Source organism: Patiria miniata, unplaced genomic scaffold (genome assembly GCF_015706575.1).
Source record: "Patiria miniata isolate m_02_andy unplaced genomic scaffold, ASM1570657v1 HiC_scaffold_18, whole genome shotgun sequence".
In the NCBI taxonomy this organism is placed as follows: Eukaryota; Metazoa; Echinodermata; class Asteroidea; order Valvatida; family Asterinidae; genus Patiria; species Patiria miniata.
Window position 1 is genome coordinate 7763117 of NW_024037056.1, and position 22931 is coordinate 7786047.

The 22931-nt window shown below is 39.9% G+C and overlaps 1 protein-coding gene across 1 annotated transcript; it reads right to left on the reverse strand.

Moving 5' to 3' along the window:
• Positions 1-230: 230 nt before the first annotated feature.
• Positions 231-22521, reverse strand: LOC119725085. The gene is made up of 4 exons (XM_038196447.1): positions 22359-22521; positions 2655-2822; positions 1333-1502; positions 231-955 (listed from the first exon to the last, which is right to left on the reverse strand). Exons 1-4 carry the CDS (start codon positions 22519-22521, stop codon positions 599-601), a joined length of 858 nt encoding a protein of 285 aa, XP_038052375.1. The 3' UTR covers positions 231-598.
• Positions 22522-22931: the final 410 nt, after the last annotated feature.

A 22931-nucleotide genomic window follows, 5' to 3' on the forward strand; every position in this document is an offset into this window, starting at 1 on the left:
GCTCGGCATGTGGACGTGCAAAGGTAATTTTAGGGATTTTTTGGGCGAAGCGGCTCCATTAAATTGAGCCATTAAGGGAGAATTTCCTTCTGGAAACCGTACTTGTAAATGGCATGTTTTGTTGGTGAGACGGTTATTAACATCATTTATCAATGACAGGTACGATGACATTTTGAACTATGGATTTAAGTTGGGAGCTAGTGTTTTCCTAACACAGACTATCAAAGAAATAAATGATTCACAATGTTTATTACATGGGACATTTAATGTACAAAGGAATACTCAGCCCCCCTTTCAATTTTCAAAGAGTTTAAAAATGCTGAGGTATTTTTTTGAGATGGCTTCATTTGATCTACTTGTGAGAATTTAAATCATAGAAAAATAAAATTCATCGAACAATATAGCGGCAGAAGTCGAAAATAAACTCATACAAAAAGCAAAAGTCATACACTGATGATAGAATTTGTAAAGTGGCTGTGAAGAACAGCCTACCATGCAAACTAGTGACCACCAATGCATTACCACATCAGTGTGATGTCTTCCTGTTGGCATGCATGTTGAACCTTCATAGATTCACGTTTGAACCTGACCTGTGACGTCATGGTGATTTCTCTGAGGATGAGGTCGATGAGGAATCTTCTCCCTCGGCTTCTTTTTCCTCCTCCCCCACCTTTTCTCCCCTCTCTCGTTCCGTCTTCTCTTGTTTCATCAACTCCTCCGGTGACGATCCATCTTTAGACTCCGCTCCAGATGCAGACTCGCCCGTCAGCTCGGGCGTGCTATGTGACGTGTGCTCCCCGCTCGTGCTACCTAGAGCCGACCCGGACCCTTGACCTGATGACTCGCCTGGCTCCAGTCGGTTGCCCTGCAGCCAATAGTGCACCGTGCTGTCGATCACGTGACGGAAATGTCTCATGACGCGGTTGCCTATGGACTCGTACGGTTCGGGCATGACCTGAAGTATTAGCAATACCGATACAGTTACCAATACAATTTTTACTTTTTGCTTTTACAAAGGCAAGACGTTCAGAAAGACTCACTCGTTTTACTCACGAGCACGTTAAAAAAAATCACAATTTGTAGTCTTGCTTTTTAGTTTAATAAACGTCCTAACGGGATGGCGGAATTCTTTTGCTTCCTTCATTGTTTCCATTTTCCAACTGGAACAAAATGAAGGTGAGAAGATTTCGATTTCGTTTTTAAAGTGCTGACCAGTTTTAAATAATAAAAACTACACAGTTAAATGCAAGTGCATTAAACTAACTTTGAGTGCCAGCTATTGCGCTAGTTGGAGTGGTTACAGCGCTCATTGTACAGCGCCCTCCGGCTTACCTCTATCTCTGCTTCTTGTTTGCCGATGCGCAGTATCGCCTTGTACAGCTGTTTCTCCACCGTTGTGTGGACGCCCCGGCTCTGAATTGTACCAATCAACTGCAGGTCCAGCTGGTCCAAGATCTCTTGCCGGGCCGTTACCACGTCACTTCCGGAATCTACCATAAATTCTGAGGGAACTGATACTTTCAGTCAAGTGCATGAAGGTACCAGACAACTCGGGCTTTAATTTTTGCTCCCCTCAGGCAATCATTAAAACGCCCCAAAAGATTCAACTACTGATGTGATGAAAACAATATCGTTCCACCTTTTGTCATTTTCAAATGTAAATGATCATGCAGGTTGACACAGTCACTGTGGTACCGGTGTGAAAACCACCTGGCACACCATGTGAACTATGCTAGATCTCCATTTGCATTGATCTTGCAGAGAATTGGAAACTGAAATAGGCCTACTACTACGTATGGGATAACATTTCATGTTGCCTACTATAATTGCGAATTAAATTTGCGTGTCCCGTGCTCCTCAAGAAATTCGATGATTTTTTTTCTATAAATAATTTTCCAACTTTTAGCTTATGTTGTTATTCCAACCAAAAACCCCTCATTTTTTTTCTTTTTGGAACGTCTTATTAAAACACTCTGAAAAACAGGTTTTTGTTTTGGGAACAAACAGATCCGCTTAGCGAGCAGACCGGACATTATCGATACTGATCGTAGGGCGGGAACCAGCCAACGGAATTATATTGTCTGGCAGCCAATAAATTGTAAAGTAAATTTTCATAACTAAACGTGAGCCAATTATTATCGGTCATTGTCTCATTCACTACTGGTTTAGTTTTGTATTGCTAGAAAAATAGCAACACAAATTAGAAAAAAGAATCTATTTTCTGGGATGAAACTCGTAAAAAGCACGGGGAATGCAACGTTAAGTACGCAAATCAATGGCAATGGTGTTTCGTATCAAGTTGGCACACTTTGTTACATAGCCATGTTCTATTGATTCACAAGTCCTCGTTTGCAAGCATGACAATAAATGTTGTCCAACCCAACAAATAAGTCTTTAATGATGTACAAGATAATTTTTGGACAAAGAGGCTTTTTCAACAGATTTCCTAAATAGAAAAAGCATTAAAAAATATTTAACAGTTTTACCAACGTAATATAATAATAAAGATGTCAACGTGATTTGTAACTGAAAGGTAGAGTTTGATCTTTCTGTTGCTAATTAAACAAAAAACAAAAAAACCGTGAGGTGAAAAAACAGAAAAAAATCCTTCGGACTCATTTTGTGGGACCAGAGACGAATGAAAACAGCCCTACCTTCAGTGAACGAAAGACTATCAGGCTTGTTGGATTTGAGTGTTGCTTGGATGCAGAGGAAATCATATTTGGCACCCTCTAGTGCCGTGGGCTTGCCCCAGTATCCGATGGCCACTGGCACCTCGGCTTCCAGCTCTTCTATCCGACGCCGTTTCCGTAGCTTGGGTACTGAGCGATGGATGGATAGGAGAAAAGGAGATTAGGGACTAGATCTCGTACCATAAAACCAAACATTTCTTCATTCTTCCCAATTTGGCGTTTTCCTTCATCTTCTTATCTGGCTTCAGCTCAGCGGATTTTGTTTGGCTGTTAACTTGGGGACTCTGGCTCAGTACAGGTCCATGTCCTCAGTGTTTCAAAAACATGAACATCTTTTTCCATTCAGTTTGGGACATGAAAGGATTCTAAGATGATTCTGTGGCCAGAGATCAAGCCGAGGCCAGACAACACGGAGCCAAATCAGTCATGTCGTAGACAAAGCGGTAGTTTAAAAAAAAACAAATCAACATGCACTTTTTTGATTTCGCGTATATACAGCGCGCGTTGTATCAACAGCTGACGCGCATTTTGGTCACGTACACAAATTATGATGTTTTAAAAAGGACACGTTTCCGTTGTGATTATAATTTCCAAAACGCCGACAAAGTGAACTGCGGCATTAAAAAAAAGTAAACCACGACGTTAGAAAAATTGTAAACCTTGGTCAGTGATGGTGGTCAAAATATAAGTTAAGTGTACCGCGATGTTACAAAAGAAATCATGCTGTCTATAAAGACGGCAACTTGCCCTTTGTAGATCACCAGCCGGTCTCACCGGTCTCACCAATATGGCGTCAAATTCGTTCATTGTGCCGCTCTTTATCCGCTACCTAGTCTTTAAATTGAGATCAGTAAGCTCTACATGTACTATGTCTCACCGTTAGTCAGTATGTTAGTTAGTAGGGGAGTAAGTTAGTTAGTTAGTTAGTTTGTTAGTAAGTTAGTTAGTTAGTAACAAACGTTGACATTGTCTATTGCTCCTACATACTTTGACCGATTTTAACCAAACTTTGTCAAAAGTATCAGTAGCCCAGCCCCAACATACCACATGACCCAACTGGGGTCAAAGATCATCAGGGGTCAAGGTCAAAATAACGTTAAATTTGAAATAAGCTCAAGTGACAATAGTAGCGGTCAACATGCTAGCCTAGCTTGGTCGAACATTAAAAAGTCCATGGTGACCTCTTCGTCTGACCTACAGTTATGAGGTAAAAGGTCAAAATAGGCCAAATTTGAAATAAGCTCAAATTCAAAAGTAGCACTGTCAACATGTTGGCCTTGGTCAAACATTTTAACATGTCCATGGTGACTTCTTCGTCTCACCTACAGTTACGGGGTTAAAGGTCAAAATAGGTTACATTTCAAAGAAGCTAAAATGACAAAAGTAGCGCTGTCAACATGTTGGCCTTGGTCAAACATTAAAAAATGTCAATGGTGACCTCTTCACCTGGCCTACAGCTATGGGGTCAAAGGTTGGCCCGCAGGCGTAATTTTTATTTCTAGGACGGTTAGGGCCAATTCATTAATAATTCAGTAGTTTCGATGGGAAAGTTATTTTTTTTTTCATGAGAACAGAACAATGACAGCAACAGCATTGTTGTTATTTCAGTTACGTTAAAGCATTTTAATGAACGTAACAGTAGCCTAGTTGATGGCGAGAGGAGCTATGGATACAAAGATCCCTGTTTCGAATCCACGTCGTCGCTGCTCATTTTCATCGACTATTTTTCTTCTCCAATTTTATCACTGAGATAATTTCAATTTTAAGGGAAAAGGGAAAAGGAGAACGAGAACCTATGTCTTGCCATGATTCAAAGGAAAAACTGAATTATTCATATTATTGCCCCTAACCCCCTGGGGAAAAAAACGTGGCCCGCAGGCTCCGCAGCTTCCGAGATCCGATCGAGCTTGTTACTCTATCAGGAAAATAAAATGTTATTATTTGTAATCAAATTTACAAATGTTCGACCAAAGACAATTCGTTTGGTGTACGTGAATGGCAATTGCAAATAAAATAAAGATAAAATAAAATAAAGCAAATAAATAAACATATAAAGAAATCATTCTCTATAGAGGGCGCTATCATTCTGTCCGTATCATCGGCCTTAATATCTTGCCTAACGAAATTTTATCAAAAATTTTCATTCATTCTCTCGAAACAAAGAAATACTTTTCGTTTTAACGAACTGGATTTCATTAATCAAAACGGAAAAACAAGTCCAAAGGAAAACACTTAAGTGTTTGCAGGGTCAAAGAGAATTAGAAATCATCCCTTAGTTTCATAGAAGACAGGCAGCTGACCCGGCCATGACTCCAGTAGTCTCTTTCCATCCAACCATGTTTTTCTTCATCAACGTTTTAACGAGACATCACCAAATCAACATCATCATGGCCAACAACATGCCGTCAGCGCCCGCCCAGGCTAAGCCAGGGCCCCGCCAAACAAATTACTCTCGCCACAATTGAGATACTCAAACACACACACACCCGTGCTAATTCCAACATAAGAAAAGAAAACAAAAAACTAGACGGACGTTGTGTTTGTAGGTAAACAAACACCAAGCTGTTTCGGTGTTTTTTTCTGTCTTTGAATGAAAAAGATTGACGTGGCCATCGGCGGCTATCGAACCCAGAACCTTTGTGTTGGGATTCTAAGTTTTTGCCGTGTGTGCCAAGTGTGTGAAGTCGATTTATGTCAGACGTCCTAAATCCACGTGGTTCAATGTGTGCGCAGTCCTCTTTTCTTTGCGTTTCGGAACGGGTGCGCGTGCAAAGTGTCAGGTGATTCCATAAATTTAGGGTCAAATTTTGGTGTCCGAGTTACATCTGACTTGTGTAAGATTTTGTAATTCAGGACACATGTCTCTGATTCTAAGAGTGATTATGTAAAGCAAACTACTTGGTAAACAAATGAAAAATAGTGTGAAGTCATTTTTATTGACACTTGAATGGCAAACAAGGATGATTTTTTCCCACATGGTAGGCAATGGGCATGGTTGTGCAATGGGGGGGGGGTGCATCTATGTGAATATTGTATTCTTTACATGTAGTTAACTAAGCACCTCTGATTTTTTTTTTAACGTTATCAGCATACATATATATGACTGCCCAAATCATCACTTAGTATCCAGTTTTGCCCTGCTCTGATGATATCCTTTTATCCCGCCCCCTGCATTCGTCACATGACTGTCTCCTTTTAACTGCACACATTGATTCCTCAGATTGTATGTAATTTTGCCCCTCGAAATATAATCCTGACAATCGCGAACGTTTCATTATAGGTAGATCATTTAAAACACTAGAGGGCAGCAAACAACTTTAACAGTGCCACAGTTGTGTGCGAGGTCTGACAAGAATACAAAACGTCTTGGAAAGAATTCCATATACGGACTCCAGTTATTTTCCTAGATATGACTTGAAAAGTACCAAAAGTTGTAAATCTGACGATGAAATGGAAATGTAGGAGGGGGAAAAAAATCAAGATTTCTTTAAAAATACTTTGACGTTTCCTGTCATGGCCCATAGAGGTGGAGGCTTATATGGAATTCTTTCCAGTGTTCCTAACGTGGCGCACTTGAACAAATCCCCGAAAATCCGACATTAACATTTAAGAAATTCTTTAAAGTTGTTAACTTCTGATAAATCATGATTATCCCAACTCACATACCCAACTACAAGTTTGTCACATTTACGTAAGCCGCATAAATCTGTGGCATCATGACTGTACCGCGTAGAGTGCGCGGGGACCTGGCCAGCTGTAGGGCGGCAAGGCATGCACGCGCACGCTGTCAAAATGTCAAGTTGGATAACGGTCGAGTTGTCCGACCCCATGGGTACAAAGCCTATGGAGAAAAGAACGTGCACAAACCCTATGGAGAAAAGAACGTGTACAAACCCTATGGAGAAAAGAACGTGTACAAACCCTATTGAGAAAAGAACGTGTACAAACCCTATGGAGAAAAGAACGTGTACAAACCCTATGGAGAAAAGAACGTGTACAAAACCTATGGAGAAAAGAACGTGTACAAACCCTATGGAGAAAAGAACGTGTACAAACCCTATGGAGAAAAATGAATCTTTAATGTGAAGTAACCTTACACCTGATGATGTCACGATCATGAATTTCTTCTAGGACCATCTGTGGGTGGTAGTCTAAGTGTGTACCAAGTCTAACGTCGATCGGATTTACGAAAGTGCCAAAGTAGAATGTTTTAAAACGTGTACAAACCCTACGGGGAAAAATGCATCTTTAATGTGACGTAACCCAACACCTGATGACGTCACGATCACAAATTTCTTCTAGGACCATCTGTAGGGGATGGTCTAAGTGTGTGCCAAGTCTAAAGTACATCAAATTTACGAAAGTGCCAAAGTGGAGTGTTTTAAAACGTGTACAAACTCTATGGGGAAAAATGCATCTTTAATGTGACGTAACCTGACACTTGATGATGTCACGATCACGAATTTCGTCTAAGACCATCTGTGGGTGGTGGTCTAAGTATGAATTAAGTTTAAAGTCGATCGGATTTACGAAGATGCCAAACTGGAGTGTTTTAAAACGTGTACAAAACATATAGGGAAAAACGCATCTTTAATGTGACGTAACCTGACACTTGATGACGTCACGATCACAAATTTCGTCTAGGACCATCTGTGGGTGGTGGTCTAAGTATGAATTAAGTTTAAAGTCGATCGGATTTACGAAGATGCCAAACTGGAGTGTTTTAAAACGTGTACAAAACATATGGGGGAAAATGCATCTTTAATGTGACGTAACCTGACACCTGATGACGTCACGATCACAAATTTCTTCTAGGACCATCTGTGGGTGGTGGTCTAAGTATGTACCAAGTCTGAAATCAATCGGATTTTAAAAAGTGGCAAAGTAGACTGGTGGAAGAAACGTGTGTTAAACCTATGGAGAAAAAAATCTGAAATACTCTTAGCACGGGATGTACAATCAGTGACGTCACTATAAATGTCATCTATAACAGCACATTATAATATGTACATGTCAAGTTACAACCAAATTGAACATTTTAGTTCTGTTGATATCGACCTATAAGAGAATAGAATGCCTCTTTAAGGGACTTCACATGACATTTGATGATGATGTCACTTCAATTTCCATCTATAACACATCCATGTGAATATGCATACATGTACCAAGTTTTAACCCAATCAGACTAGTACTTCCGAAGTTCAGTTTGAAGAAAAACGTGTACAAAACCAATAGGGAAACAATGCATCTTTAATGTGATGTAACCTGACACCTCATGACGCCACGATGACGAATTTTTTGTAGGACCCTTTATGGGTAGTGGTCTAGGTGTGTACCAAGTATAAAGTCGATTGGATTTACGAAGATGCCAAACTGGAGCGTTTTAAAACGTGTACAAAACCTATGGGGAAAATGTGCATCTTTAATGTGAAGTAACGTGACACCTGATGACGTCACGATCACGAATTTCTTCAAGGACCATCTGTGGGTGATGGACTAAGTGTGTACCAAGTGTAACGTCGATCGGATTTATGAAAGTGCCGAAATGGAGCGTTTTAAAACATGTACAAATCCTATGGGGGAAAAATGCATCTTTAATGTGACGTAACCCGACACTTGATGACGTCACGATCACGAATTTCGTCTAGGACCATCTGTGGATGGTGGTCTAAGTATGAATTAGGTTTAAAGTCGATCGGATTTACGAAGATGCCAAACTGGAGTGTTTTAAAACGTGTACAAAACATATGGGGGAAAATGCATCTTTAATGTGACGTAACCTGACACCTGATGACGTCACGATCACAAATTTCTTCTAGGACCATCTGTGGGTGGTGGTCTAAGTATGTACCAAGTCTGAAATCAATCGGATTTAAAAAAGTGGCAAAGTGGACTGGTGGAAGAAACGTGTGTTAAACCTATGGAGAAAAAGTCTGAAAAAGGAGAAAAAAAAAAACTAGAAATGTGTTTGTGGACAAACACAAGCTGTTTCGGATATTTGAAATACTCTGTGCATGTTATGAACACTTGATGAAGTCACTTCGAATGTCATCTGCCAAGTGAAAAGTCAATCAGACATATAGTGCCAAAGTATGATTTGAAGAAAAACGTGTACACACCTTATGGGGAAAAATGCATCTTTAAAGTGAAGTAACCTTACACCTGATAATGTCAAGATCACGAATTTCTTCTAGGACCATCTGTAGGTGGTAGTCTAAGTGTGTACCAAGTCTAACGTCGATCTGATTTACGAAAGTGCCAAAGTAGAATGTTTTAAAACGTGTACAAACCCTATGGGGAAAAATGCATCTTTAATGTGACGTAACCCAACACCTGATGACGTCACGATCACAAATTTCTTCTAGGACCATCTGTGGGTGGTAGTCTAAGTGTGTACCAAGTCTGACGTCGATCGGATTTACAAAAGTGCCAAAGTGGAGTGTTTTATAACGTGTACAAACCCTTTGGGGAAAAATGCATTTTTTAATGTGACGTAACCCAACACCAGATAACGTCACGATTACAAATTTCTTCTAGGACCATTTGTGGGTGGTGGTCTAAGTATGTATCAAGTCTGAGGTTGATCGGATTTACGAAGAGGCCAAAGTGGAGTGTTTTAAAACGTGTACAAAACATATGGGGAAAAATGCATCTTTAATGTGACGTAACCCGACACCTGATGAGGTCACGGTCACAAATTTCTTCTAGGACCATCTGTGGGTGTTGGTCTAAGTATGTATCGAGTCTGAAATCAATCAGATTTGAAAAAGTGGCAAAGTGGACTGGTGGAAGAAACGTGTGTTAAACCTATGGAGAAAAAGTCTGAAAAAGGAGAAGAAAAAAAAAGAAAAACTAGAGATGTGTTTGTGGACAAACACAAGCTGTTTCGGATATTTGAAATACTCTGAGCACGGGATAAACAATCAGTGACGTCACTATAAATGTCATTTAGCATATTATAATATGTACATGTCAAGTTACAACCAAATCGAACATTTTAGTCCTGTAGATATAGACCTATAAAAGAATAAAATGCCCCTTTAAGGGACTTCACATGGCATTTGATGATAATGTCACTTTAATTTCCATCTATAACACCTCCATGTGAATATGCATACCAAGTTTTAACCCAATCAGAATTGTACTTCCGAAGTTCAGTTTGAAGAAAAACGTGTACAAAACCAATAGGGAAATAATGCATCTTTAATGTGATGTAACCTGACACCTCATGACGCCATGATGACGAATTTGTTCTAGGACCATCTATGGGTAGTGGTCTAAGTGTGTACCAAGTATATAGTCGATCACATTTACGAAAGTGACAAAGTGGAGCGTTTTAAAACGTGTACAAAACCTATGGGGAAAATGTGCATCTTTAATGTAAAGTAACGTGACACCTGATGACGTCACGATCACGAATTTCTTCAAGGACCACTTGTGGGTGATGGCCTAAGTGTGTACCAAGTGTAAGGTTGATCGGATTTACGAAAGTGCCGAAATGGAGTGTTTAAAAACATGTACAAACCCTATGGGGAAAAATGCATCTTTAATGTGACGTAACCTGACACTTGATAACGTCACGATCACGAATTTCTTCTAGGTCCATCTCTGGGTGGTGGTCTATATATGAATTAAGTTAAAAGTCGATCGGATTTACGAAGATGACAAACTGGAGTGTTTTAAAACGTGTACAAAACATATGGGGAGAAATGCATCTTTAATGTGACGTAACCTGACACCTGATGACGTCACGATCACAAATTTCTTCTAGGACCATCTGTGGGTGGTGGTCTAAGTATGTACCAAGTCTGAAATCAATCGGATTTTAAAAAGTGGCAAAGTGGACTGGTAGAAGAAACGTGTGTTAAACCTATGGAGAAAAAGTCTGAAAAAGGAGAAAAAAAAAAAAAAAAAAAAAAAAAAAAAAACTAGAGATGAGTTTGTGGACAAACACAAGCTGTTTCGGATATTCGAAATACTCTGTGCACGTCATGAACAATCAGTGACGTCACTAAAAATGTCATCTATAACAGCACATTATACGTACACGTCAAGTTATAACCAAATCGAAAATGTAAGTCTGTAAATATAGGCCTATAAAGAACAAAATGCCCCTTTAAGGGACGTCACATGACATTTGATGATGACATCACATGAATTTGTCTATAACCCATCTCGGCATTGGTACGATCGCGAATTTCTTCTAGGACCATCTGTGGGTGATAGTCTAAGTGTGTACCAGGTCTAACGTCGATCGCATAATTTACAAAAGTGCCAAAGTAGAGTGTTTTAAAACGTGTACAAACCCTATGGGGAAAAATACATCTTTAATGTGATGTAACCCAACACCTGATGACGTCACGATCACGAATTTCTTCTAGGACCATCTGTGGGTGGTGGTCTAAGTATGTATCAAGACTGAGGTCGATCGGATTTACGAAGGTGCCAAAGTGGATTGTTTTAAAACGTGTACAAAACATATGGGGAAAAAACGCATCTTTAATGTGACGTAACCCAACACCTGATGACGCCACGATCACAAATTTCTTCTTGGACCATCTGTGGGTGGTGGTCTAAGTATGTATTAAGTCTGAGGTCGATCGTATTTATGAAGGTGCCAAGGTGGAGCGTTTTAAAACGTGTACAAAACATATAGGGAAAATGTGCATCTTTAATGTGAAGTAACGTGACACCTGATGACGTCACGATCTCGAATTTCTTCAAGAACCATCTGTGGGTGATGGTCTAAGTGTGTACCAAGTGTAACGTCCATCGGATTTACAAAAGTGCCGAAATGGAGCGTTTTAATACATGTACAAACCCTATGGGGAAAAATGCATCTTTAATGTGACGTAACCTGACACTTGATGACGTCACGATCACGAATTTCGTCTAGAACCATCTGTGGGTGGTGGTCTAAGTATGAATTAAGTTTAAAGTCGATCGGATTTACGAAAATGCCAAACTGGAGTGTTTTAAAACGTGTACAAAACATATGGGGAAAAATGCATCTTTAATGTAACGTAACCTGACACCTGATGACGTCACGATCACAAATTTCTTCTAGGACCATCTGTGGGTGGTGGTCTAAGTATGTACCAAGTCTGAAATCAATCGGATTTAAAAAAGTGGCAAAGTGGACTGCCAGAAGAAACGTGTGTTAAACCTATGGAGAAAAAGTCTGAAAAAGGAGAAGAAAAAAAAAAACTAGAAATGTGTTTGTGGACAAACACAAGCTGTTTCGGATATTTGAAATACTCTGTGCACGTGATGAACACTTGATGAAGTCACTTCGAATGTCATCTGATAAGAGAAAAGTCAATCAGACATCTAGTGTCAAATTATGAATTGAAGAAAAACGTGTACAAAACCTATGGGGAAAATGCATCTTTAATGTGAAGTAACCTGACACCTCATGATGTCACGATCACAAATTTCTTCTAGGACCATCTGTGGGTGATGGTCTAAGTGTTTTCCAAGTCTAAAGTACATCGAATTTACGAAATGCCAAAGTGGAGTGTTTTAAAACGTGTACAGACCCTATGGGGAAAATGCATTTTTAATGTGACGTTACCTAACACCTAACGATGTCACGATCACGAATTTCTTCGAGGACCATCTGTGGATGATGGTCTAAGTGTGTACCAAGTGTAACGTCGATCGGATTTACGACAGTGCCGAAATAGAGCGTTTTAAAACATGTACAAACCCTATGGGGAAAATGCATCTTTAATGTGACGTAACCTGACACCTCATGACGTCACGATCACGAATTTCATCTAGGACCATCTGTGGGTGGTGGTCTAAGTATAAATCAAGTCTTAAGTCGATCGGATTTTCGAAGATGCCAAACTGGAATGTTCTAAAACGTGTACAAAACATATGGGGAAAAATGCATCTTTAATGTCACGTAACCTGACACCTGATGACGTCACGATCACAAATTTCTTCTAGGACCATCTGTGGGTAGTGTTCTAAGTATGTACAAAGTCTGGAATCAATCGGATTTTAAAAAGTGCCAAAGTGGACTGGTAGAATAAACGTGTGTTAAACCTATGGAAAAAAAGGCTGAAAAAGGAGAAAAAAAAGAAAAAAAAAAGAAAAAAAAAATCTTAACGAAAACAAGAGCTGTTTCGGTGTGTACACCGAAACAGCTAAAAAAAGAAAAAAAAAAATCTTAACGAAAACAAGAGCTGTTTCGGTGTGTTACCGAAACAGCTAAAAAAAATCTTAACGAAAACAAGAGCTGTTTCGGTGTGTCACCGAAACAGCTAACTAGAAATGTGTTTGTGGACAAACACAAGCTGTTTCGGATATTTGAAATACACTGTGCACGTGATGAGCAATTAGTGACGTCACTACAAATGTCATATATAACAGCACATTGGTACATATCAAGTTACAACCAAATCGAGCATACAGTTCTGTAGATATAGGCCTTTAATAGAAAAGTGCCCCTTTAATGGACGTCACATGACATTTGATGATGCCATCACTTGAATACATCCTGGTATGTGTACATGTCAAGTAACAATCCAATCAGACCTATGGTTCTGTAGATATAGGCCGAAGAAAATGCCCTTTTAATGTGACGTCACATGAAATGTGATGACGTCATGATGACGTTACTTCGATTTCCATCTGTAACACATCATCGGGGACCATCTTCGGCTGCTGGTCTATTAGTGTGCCAAGTCTAAAGTCAATCAGACATATGAAAGTGCCAAAGTGTATGGTTTGAAGAAAAACGTGTACAAAACTTATGGGGGAAATGTACATCTTTAATGTGACGTAACGTGACACCTGATGACGGCACGATCACAAATTTCTTCCACGACCATCCGTGGGTGGTAGTCAAAGGATGTACCAAGTCTGACGTCGATCGGATCTACGAAAGTGCCAAAGTGGAGTGTTTTCAAACGTGTACAAACCCTATGGGGAAAAAATACATCTTTAACGTGACGTAACATTACACTTGATGACGACACGATCACGAATTTCTTCTAGGACTATCTGTGGGTAATGGTCTAAGTGTGTACCAAGTCTAACGTCGATCGGATTTACGAAATTGCCGAAATGATATGTTTTAAAACGTGTACAAACCCTATGGGAAAAAAAGGATCTTTAATGTGACGTAACCTCACCCCCGATGACGTCACGATAACAAATTTTGTCTAGGACCATTTGTGGGTGGTAGTCTAAGTATGTATTAAGTCTAAAGACGATCGGATTTACGAAGATGCCAAACTTGAGTGTTTTTAAACGTGTACAAAACATATGGGGAAAAATGCATCTTTAATGTGACGTAACCTGACACCTGATGACGTCACGATCACAAATTTCTTCTAGGTCCATCTGTGGGTGGTGTTCTAAGTATGTACCAAGTCTGAAATCAATCGGATTTCAAAAAGTGCCAAAGTGGACTGGTAGAAGAAACGTGTACAAAACCTATGGAGAAAAAGTCTGAAAAAGGAGAAGAAAAAAAAAGACTAGAAATGTGTTTGTGGACAAACACTGAGCTGTTTCGACCGTTTTATTAATGACTGCCGTAAAGGAGTTTCATCCAGGTCGAATGAACATGTACATGCGTATTCTATACAAAAAGTGTCTATCTTACGGCCCTGACTATGCATGAGCATAAAATCTGTCACAGTCAGCCGGAAATCGGCTAAAACGGTCACTGTGGACAGGATTTGACCTCAGCAACACGTGCGCTGCGCGCGGGCTGACTGACATACGATATGTATAACGTACGTGCATGTACATGTACATTGTGGACTGTGCATGTTTTAAAGCAGAGTTATTGTCAACCTGAAGTTTTAAGCGTGCGCAGGGCATGTCCGAGTTTGCTTATTGCCTCGAAGCTTTGAAATATTTTAGACCTACCCTAAAATAGACAATTTAAGTAAAAACTAATATAAAAACTGCCATGGTTGATTTTTCAGGATTTTTCTAAGGAAAAAGGGTCTTTTCATTATAACTTCCGGTCTGATGACGTCATACACCTTAAACTTCGCACACGTCTTAAGTGGGTCAAGGTCATCATATACACCAATATTTAGGCGATTCCGACAAACTTCGCCACAGACATCTATTCAAAATACATTTTTGAAAATTTTCAACCTGTCGCTAGAGGGCGCTCGAAGATTGCATGACGTCATCGGTAGATGATTTGAAGAATACTATCAGCCAAGAGACTAACACAGTTAAAAGCAAGTTCATATCTATTACCACTTTTAAATAATAAGCCACCTCCGGTTTTGGTCTCTTTCGACCGGAAGCAAGGGCCATGTGATTTTACGCACACTGAATGATATAAAGACCTCAACCTACTCTACCACTTGCCGGCAACAGAATGCTGCGGACGCGTACGGTTGATTTCTTATGCATTTTTAAATATTAAAATTGTCACAATTTAATTGCCTATAAATAAACACCGGATGACGTCATCATGACGTCATCATTACACAATGATGTTTGAATTAGGGTCATTGCTTGGACAAAGATTGGTGTAAATGACTTACTGGCAAAGTGTCGAAAATGCCCTCTGAAAATTGACATTTTTTTTAAAATTTCTGTGTACAAAGTCTATGGGAAAAATTAAATATTCAAAATTCTATAATAAATCACGTGATAACGTCAGCATGACGAAAAGTTTCGGCGCACATCTTCAGATGGTGGTCTAAGCGTGTGCCAGGTTTGAAGTCGATCGGATTTGAAAAAAAGCCAAAAGTGACTTGTAGAACGAAAACACGTGTTATCCTATGAGAAAAAAGTCTGAAAAATAAAAGAGAAACTAGAAATGTGTTTGTGGACAAACACAAGCTGTTTCGGATATTCGAAATAATCTGTGCACGTGATGAACAATCAGTGATGTCACTAAAACTGTCATCTATAACAGCACATTATACGTACATGTCAAGTTATAACCAAATCGAACGTATAGGTCTGTAAATATAGGCCTTTACAGAACAAAATGCCCCTTTAAGGGACGTCACGTGACATTTGATGATGACATCACATGAATTTTCATCTATAACCCATCTCGGCATTGGTACGATCACGAATTTCTTCTAGGATTATCTGTGGGTGGTAGTATAAGTGTGTACCAGGTCTAACGTCAATCGCATAATTTACAAAAGTGCCAAAGTAGAGTGTTTTAAAACGTGTACAAACCCTATGGGGAAAAATGCATCTTTAATGTGATGTAACCAAACACCTGATGACGTCACGATCACGAATTTCTTCTAGGACCATCCGTGGGTGGTTGTCTAAGTGTGTACCAAGTATAAAGTCGATCAAATTTACGAAAGTGCCAAAAAGTGAAGCGTTTTAAAACGTGTACAAAACCTATGGGGAAAATGTACATCTTTAATGTGAAGTAACGTGACACCTGATGACGTCATGATCACGAATTTCTTCAAGGACTATTTGTGGGTGATGGTCTAAGTGTGTACCAAGTGTAACGTCGATCAGATTTACGAAAGTGCCGAAATGGAGCGTTTTAAAACATGTACAAACCCTATGGGGAAATAAGCATATTTAATGTGACGTAACCTGACTCTTGATGACGTCACGATCACGAATTTCTTCTAGGACCATTTGTTGGTGGTAGTCTAATTATAAATTAAGTTTAAAGTCGATCGGATTTACGAAGATACCAAACTGGAGTGTTTTAAAACGTGTACAAAAAATATGGGGAAAAATGCATCTTTAATGTGACGTAACCTGACACCTGATGACGTCACGATCACAAATTTCTTCTAGGACCATCTGTGGGTGGTGGTCTCAGTATGTACCAAGTCTGAAATCAATCGGATTTATAAAAGTGGCAAAGTGGACTGCCAGAAGAAACGTGTGTTAAACCTATGGGGAAAAAGTCTGAAAAAGGAGAAAAAAAAAAGAACTAGAGGTCTATGTCTGTTTGCAACAGAACATAGGGCTTTTCCGCATTATGTTTTTTTTTAAATTAAGGTCATGTTTTTCTGTTTTGTGCAAAACTGTGTGCATTTACGTTTTGTTTAACAAACCTCATTCAAATGGAAATTTGATTTTGGCATATTGCATTTGTCATATATAAAATATATATATAATCACAAGATGACGTCATTATGACGTCACCTCAATATTTATTGGTAACACATTCCGGCATGCCCCCATACCAAGTTTTAACCCAATCTAAATTACTGTTGATGAGATAGGGGCTTAAAATATACAAACGATGACGTCACATGTCTAATGATGACGTCATTGTAACAATACTTGGCAGTGCTCATTATTTTATTGCGGTTTTAGTCTGTACCAAGTTTGAAAACAATCGGATTAATGAAAGTGTTAAATTTTGTAAGCAGAATAAAATTGGCAATATTAAAAAAATCGTAAAAAAATCTACTGATGACGTCATCGTGACGGATTTCAGATGTTGTGTACTAGTGTTATTATCTACCCACCCACCAAGTTTCATGACGATCGGACATTATCTTATATGTGTTTCAAAAAAGCGCATATTTGATGACATCATCATGACGTCACACATTTTTCAAAATTTTGTACATATACCTATTGCCTTACAAACCTAATACAAAAAGAATTTTAAATTTAACATATTGGGTTCGTGATATATGGTTTAAAGGTCCAAAACTTCAAAAATCTATATAAAATCACACGATGACGTCATGATGACGTCACCTCAATATTTATTTGTAACACATCCCGGCCTACCCCCATACCAAGTTTCAACCCAACCTGACGTACTGTTCATGAGATATAGGGGCTTAAAATATACAAGTTAACGATGACGTCACATGTCTAATGATGACGTCATCGTAACAATACTTGGCAGTGCTCATTATTTTATGGTGGTTTTAGTCCGTACCAAGTTTGAAAAAAATCGGATTGATAAAAGTGTTAAATTTTCTAAGCAGAATAAAATTGGCAATATTAAAAAAATCTTTAAAAATCGACCGATGACGTCATCGTGACGTCATTCAAGATTGTGTGTACTAGTGTTATTATCTACCCACCCACCAAGTTTCAAGACGATCGGACATTCCCTTATATGTTTTTCAAAAAATCGCATTTTTGCTGACGTCATTATGACGTCACACATTTTTCCAAATTTTGTGCATTTATCTATTGCCCAGCGAACCTAATACAAAAAGAATTTTGAATTTATCATATTGCGTTAGTGAGATATGGCTTAAAGGTCCAAATCTTCAAAAATCTATATAAAATCACACGATGACGTCATGATGACGTCACCTCAATTTTCGTCTATAACACATCCCGATCTACCTACATACCGAGTTTCAACTCAATCGGACTAACAGTTCTGTAGATATAGGACTTTGTAATATGCACATGAATGATGACGTCACGTGACCCATGATGACGTCATCATGACGTCTATCTTCGCGAACGACCTTTGCTATATGTTCTGTGACTATGTTAAGTTTTGATGTCATATGACTTTGTTTTATGCCAAAAGTGTTTGCTAGAAAAAACGTGCACAAAGTCTATGGCATTTTGGTTGGAAGTCCCAAGAGGAAAAAAAAAAAGAAAAAAGAAAAAAATTCGTAGAGAAACAAAGGCTTTTCCGCAACTTTGCGGAAAAGCCAAAAAGAAAAAGAAAAAAAAAATCTTAACGAAAACAAGAGCTGTTTCGGTGTGTACGCCGAAACAGCTAAAAAAAAATAACAGAAACAAGAGCTGTTTCGGTGTGTACACCGAAACAGCTAAAAAGAAAAAATCTTAACGAAAACAAGAGCTGTTTCGGTGTGTCACCGAAACAGCTAAAAAGAAAAAAAAATCTTAACGAAAACAAAGGCTGTTTCGGTGTGTAACCGAAACAGCTAATAACAACAAATCTGTTGGGATGCGGTCTTATTATAAAGTGTCATACTGCCAAGATATGTGGCCACGGTCAAACCGATATGCGCGGCTTATTGAACACATGACAAAACGGAAAAGGAGAAGAAAGGGGGTCAAGACGAAGCTTCTTCTTGCCTGGAGGGTTCGGGTTGACCGGGTCGGATAGAGGACACCTCGGCAGGTCATCGCTAACCGGAGCACTGGAAATATGCAAATGGCTGGTTATATAGCCAAGTGTGATGAAATTGCGCCTGGAGCTGTTGATGAAACGCTTAGGTGTCTGGCACTAGAAGGAAAGAAGAGAGGTGGGGTGTTGTTTTTCCCCGTCTTGGTTTCAGATCAAAACTCTATAATGGTTTCTCAGCTCACGAATCGAAGACAGGCTATTAAGTGATCACGAGGATAGAGATAATTGAAGACAAGAGTGAATGTGACAGAATTGCATATTGTTTTATGAATGGTAACGGGGAAAGATAAATGGTCGGGGAACGATTATGGCGAGGATGAAAATGAAGATGGTGATGATGATGACATCCATGACAAGTATGACAAGATTGTAACGACGATTAATGGCGACAACAATAGGATAACGATAATGACTCAGTATAACGATGATAATCACGACGACACCGATAATTATATGAAATTGCAAAAGTTCTTATTTGATTTATACATGTACTATAATACATCATTTTTTTTAAAGGACAGTTTGAAAGAATGCGATTTACGTTTATATAAGAGGAGCTCACGTTTGAAATCATTTTGTTGATTTATTTTCTGTGGTGATGAAATCAGTAGCAGAGTTGTGTAATGTAGTGGAACAATAAAAAAGGTATCGAATGTGATAACTGCATTTAAAATGATGACAAGGATTATGTTGTATAATAGAGATCTTGGAAGTGGTTGTCATGACGATGAAAAATAATGTCGATCTTTACGGAAAAGTACTGGACTTTCTCACATTATGTCACATTGTTTCAAAATAGCGATAAATATCTGCCAATGTCATAGATACCTAATCATAAAATATAATCTTGCATAAAAGTACCAATGGCTGTCTTCGTGCTTTTTACATCTTCACTTTTCCTCGAACACTCATTGATTTAATAATTGAATAAAACATGACAATAAACACTCCATTCGACCCCGATGATGCATTGTGGCCTGGAAAGTGCGGCGTTATCGTATTAAGTGTACAGCAGTACCACCCGCCAAAGAGTCCTTACGCACAACAGACAAGAAGAGGAGGAAGCCTATATAAATCATATTATACCTGAAGTCCGGCCAAGCATTAAGGATGTATTTATAGCGAATGAATATATTACACGGAGCCGTGTGGAACGGCGGCGGTGGCTGGTGAACTCCAGATGAACCCGCGGCTGGCGGACGGGCGGAGCGGTCAGTCTCGAGAATTTGCGCCCGCAGATCCTGGCAGCGTCTCTTCGTCTTCGTGCCCGGTGATCAATAGATCTCGAGGTCTGCAGCTAGGGGCAACATTATGCAGTGGTCTATGAATCTGCAAAAAGCTGATGATTATGTATTAAGGGAAACCTCAACTGCTCTATCGTGGGTACATTCGTGTCGTTTTGGTCTTGAAAGTTGGCGAATATGTACACAGAGTGAACACAAACTTATCAAAAACAGCTCTTTTATGCTTCGGGTGGTCAGTGAAATAAATTCCTTCATCCACACACTCATAAAGCGACCATGCTGTCTTTATTTTGTATAAGCTTTTAATTAACAGGTAAACTTTAGCCAAACTTCCGTACAATGGGTGACGTCATTATGACAATAAAAAGGACAAACTGGCTAGGGACAAACTGGCAATGAACGATTGAGGGCGCTCTGTAGCCTATTTACGTTCGTCGAGTGCTACCAAATGGTTGACGATGAACGAATTAAGTGCGTTGTAAGGGCAGGGGCTTATTTTAATTTCATATCATGAAACGATTAGATTTGTCATTTATTAATTTATAAGGGGAAAAATAAACCACTCACTGCCGTAGCACACTGCGCATGCTTGTACTTTAGATGTCGCTGGCCACAGCTTGGCCTAGCCTATATTAATTTCTTAATGATCTCTGGGTAGCAATAAACCATAGCTTATTATTTCGGCCAGTTGCTGCAAATTGCCCTGCCTGCAAGACGATGCAGAGGTAACATGGCGGCCAGATTCCCTCGCGGCTTCCCTCATGTCCACTGCTTGCAACCCCAGACGACAGGTCGGCGCTATACGTGTGGAGTCCAAGCTATCGTTCAACGCACACCGGCGGCTCAGAAGAAGACACTATGACAGCGCCCGGTCAGCAGCAAGCGTTTTCCCGACGGATCAAACCAGCAAGCTAGGCTATCAACACATCCACTGTGGACCTGACCGGTCGTCGAACCCTCATCCCTTTCATTTACCTTTGTTATCTTAGAATGACGGTGTGCACATTATAATGAGAAGTGGGATGTGCTATGAAGAAAGCATCCGAAATTGAAGAATTGAAAAGACGTTGACGGGTTTGGCGCTAGACAAAGAACCCGGAATTGAAGGGCTTACTAAGGTCACAAGACGACGGTTTGCGGCGACCTTGACGCCAATTGGGCAGTTGGTACATCGGCCCGCCACTTGGTGCACTTGGTGATAATCACAGAGGAAGACTGACCTACACGCAAAGAATCGTCGACCGTCCAGTGGAATATTAATATCAAAGAATCCGTGACCCCGAACGAAAAACTGGGTTACGGATTGTCTCTGAATTAGAGTGCACAATGCATGCTGTGTGCCTTACATTTAAGATTAAAAAGTAGGGGTGGTAAAGTCCACCGTCAAAATTTGAAGACGTCCATCTGGGAAATGGTTAACACTATCAATACAAGAATTTTGACACCAAATTTAACTAACGCTGTGTCTCTTAAAATAATAACCCCCACCCCTTGAAATTCAAAATTAACCCCAAAATGGCCTTTTTTGACTATTCTGCCGTTTATACCCTGACTAGTCTTGTTGTCTACGAGTAATGGTGAATTAAGATTCATTATTTCAAATAAGAAACATTTAGTCACAGTGGCATGGAAAGAATTCAGAAAGATGCTTAGCTTTGGCTGCTGCCTTGGATCCCCTGAAAGAGGGAATCTGTCCAGCCCTCAGCTCCTTGCTCTTCTGCAAGACAACTGACCTGCTGACTGCATTCAATGTGCCTAACTTCTCAGTCTGTAGTCCACCTTGCCACATTAATGTCTCTCCATGCCAATGTTTTGCACTAAGGTTTCATCAACGGTGACTCGCCTGGTCGCCAGTGGCGGCGCTGGGTGTGGGGGGGGGGCATTTCTCCCCCCCCCCCTTTTTATCCTTGCCTCCAATTTCTCCCCCTCCCCCTTTCTCCCAACACTTTGTCAACAAACTGATTAATTATGTTTATTTTCTTCGCTTGTTAAGATTCATAAAATATGGACACAATTTGGGCCAATGAAAGCATTATAAACATCGCTACTTTAGACAAAACACGCCACCCTTACAGCCGTAGATAGTGTAGCCGACGTCTTTGTACATTTGTTAAAATTAATTTGTTACACACCATTCTGCGGTTTGATGCATTATTCATTCATAAAAATGAATATATTTCTAAGTTATTCTAGTGGTTTATTTGCCGACCATTGACAGTGGGCACGCACGCGCGTATACACAGGAAATAAAAACAAATTTAAATGCCCCCAAAACTATGTCCTTGCCCCCCCCCCCCCCAATTGTTCCCTCCTCCCTATTTTTTTTTAGAGTCTGGCGCCGCTACTGCTGGTCGCTCATGGGACAGTCCACTGGGAAGGCCTCCTTATCAATCCCATAGTCTTTTCTCTGCCTGGCTAGTCCATTTGGAAAGGCCTCCTCATCAATCCCATAGTCCCTTCTCTGCCTGGCTAGAAGAGTCTGCAGGTGTGGCAGCATTAGGTTGGTCAGCTTCTTCACTTCCTCCATGTGCTAGTCAGCTAAGTCAGACACAGACTTTAGGACCTCCTCCTTGTAGTTCTTTACACCAGTAAAAAGATCATCAGACATCCGAGGGTTCTCGGGCTTTATAAACTTAGTGAAGTCGTCACTGATGGGCTGACCCAACCCTGTGCAGTCCTTTGTAGAACTCTCTGAGCTGAGTATGGTAAGCGTCTTTCTCTGTGGTCTTGGCTTAGAAGGACTCCACGCATGCGCCTCCCGTATTTTTTTCTTCTTGTGACTAGACCCGTTGTTTGGGTTCGCGGTGTCCACAAAATTATGTGTCAGAAAGCTCTAAAATAAGTGTTTTTAGAGGCTCTAACCTTTGGGTTCGACATCCACATGTTTTTATGTAAGTTGAGGTTCATTACTTTGCTGTTAGCTAGATAGAAAGCGTG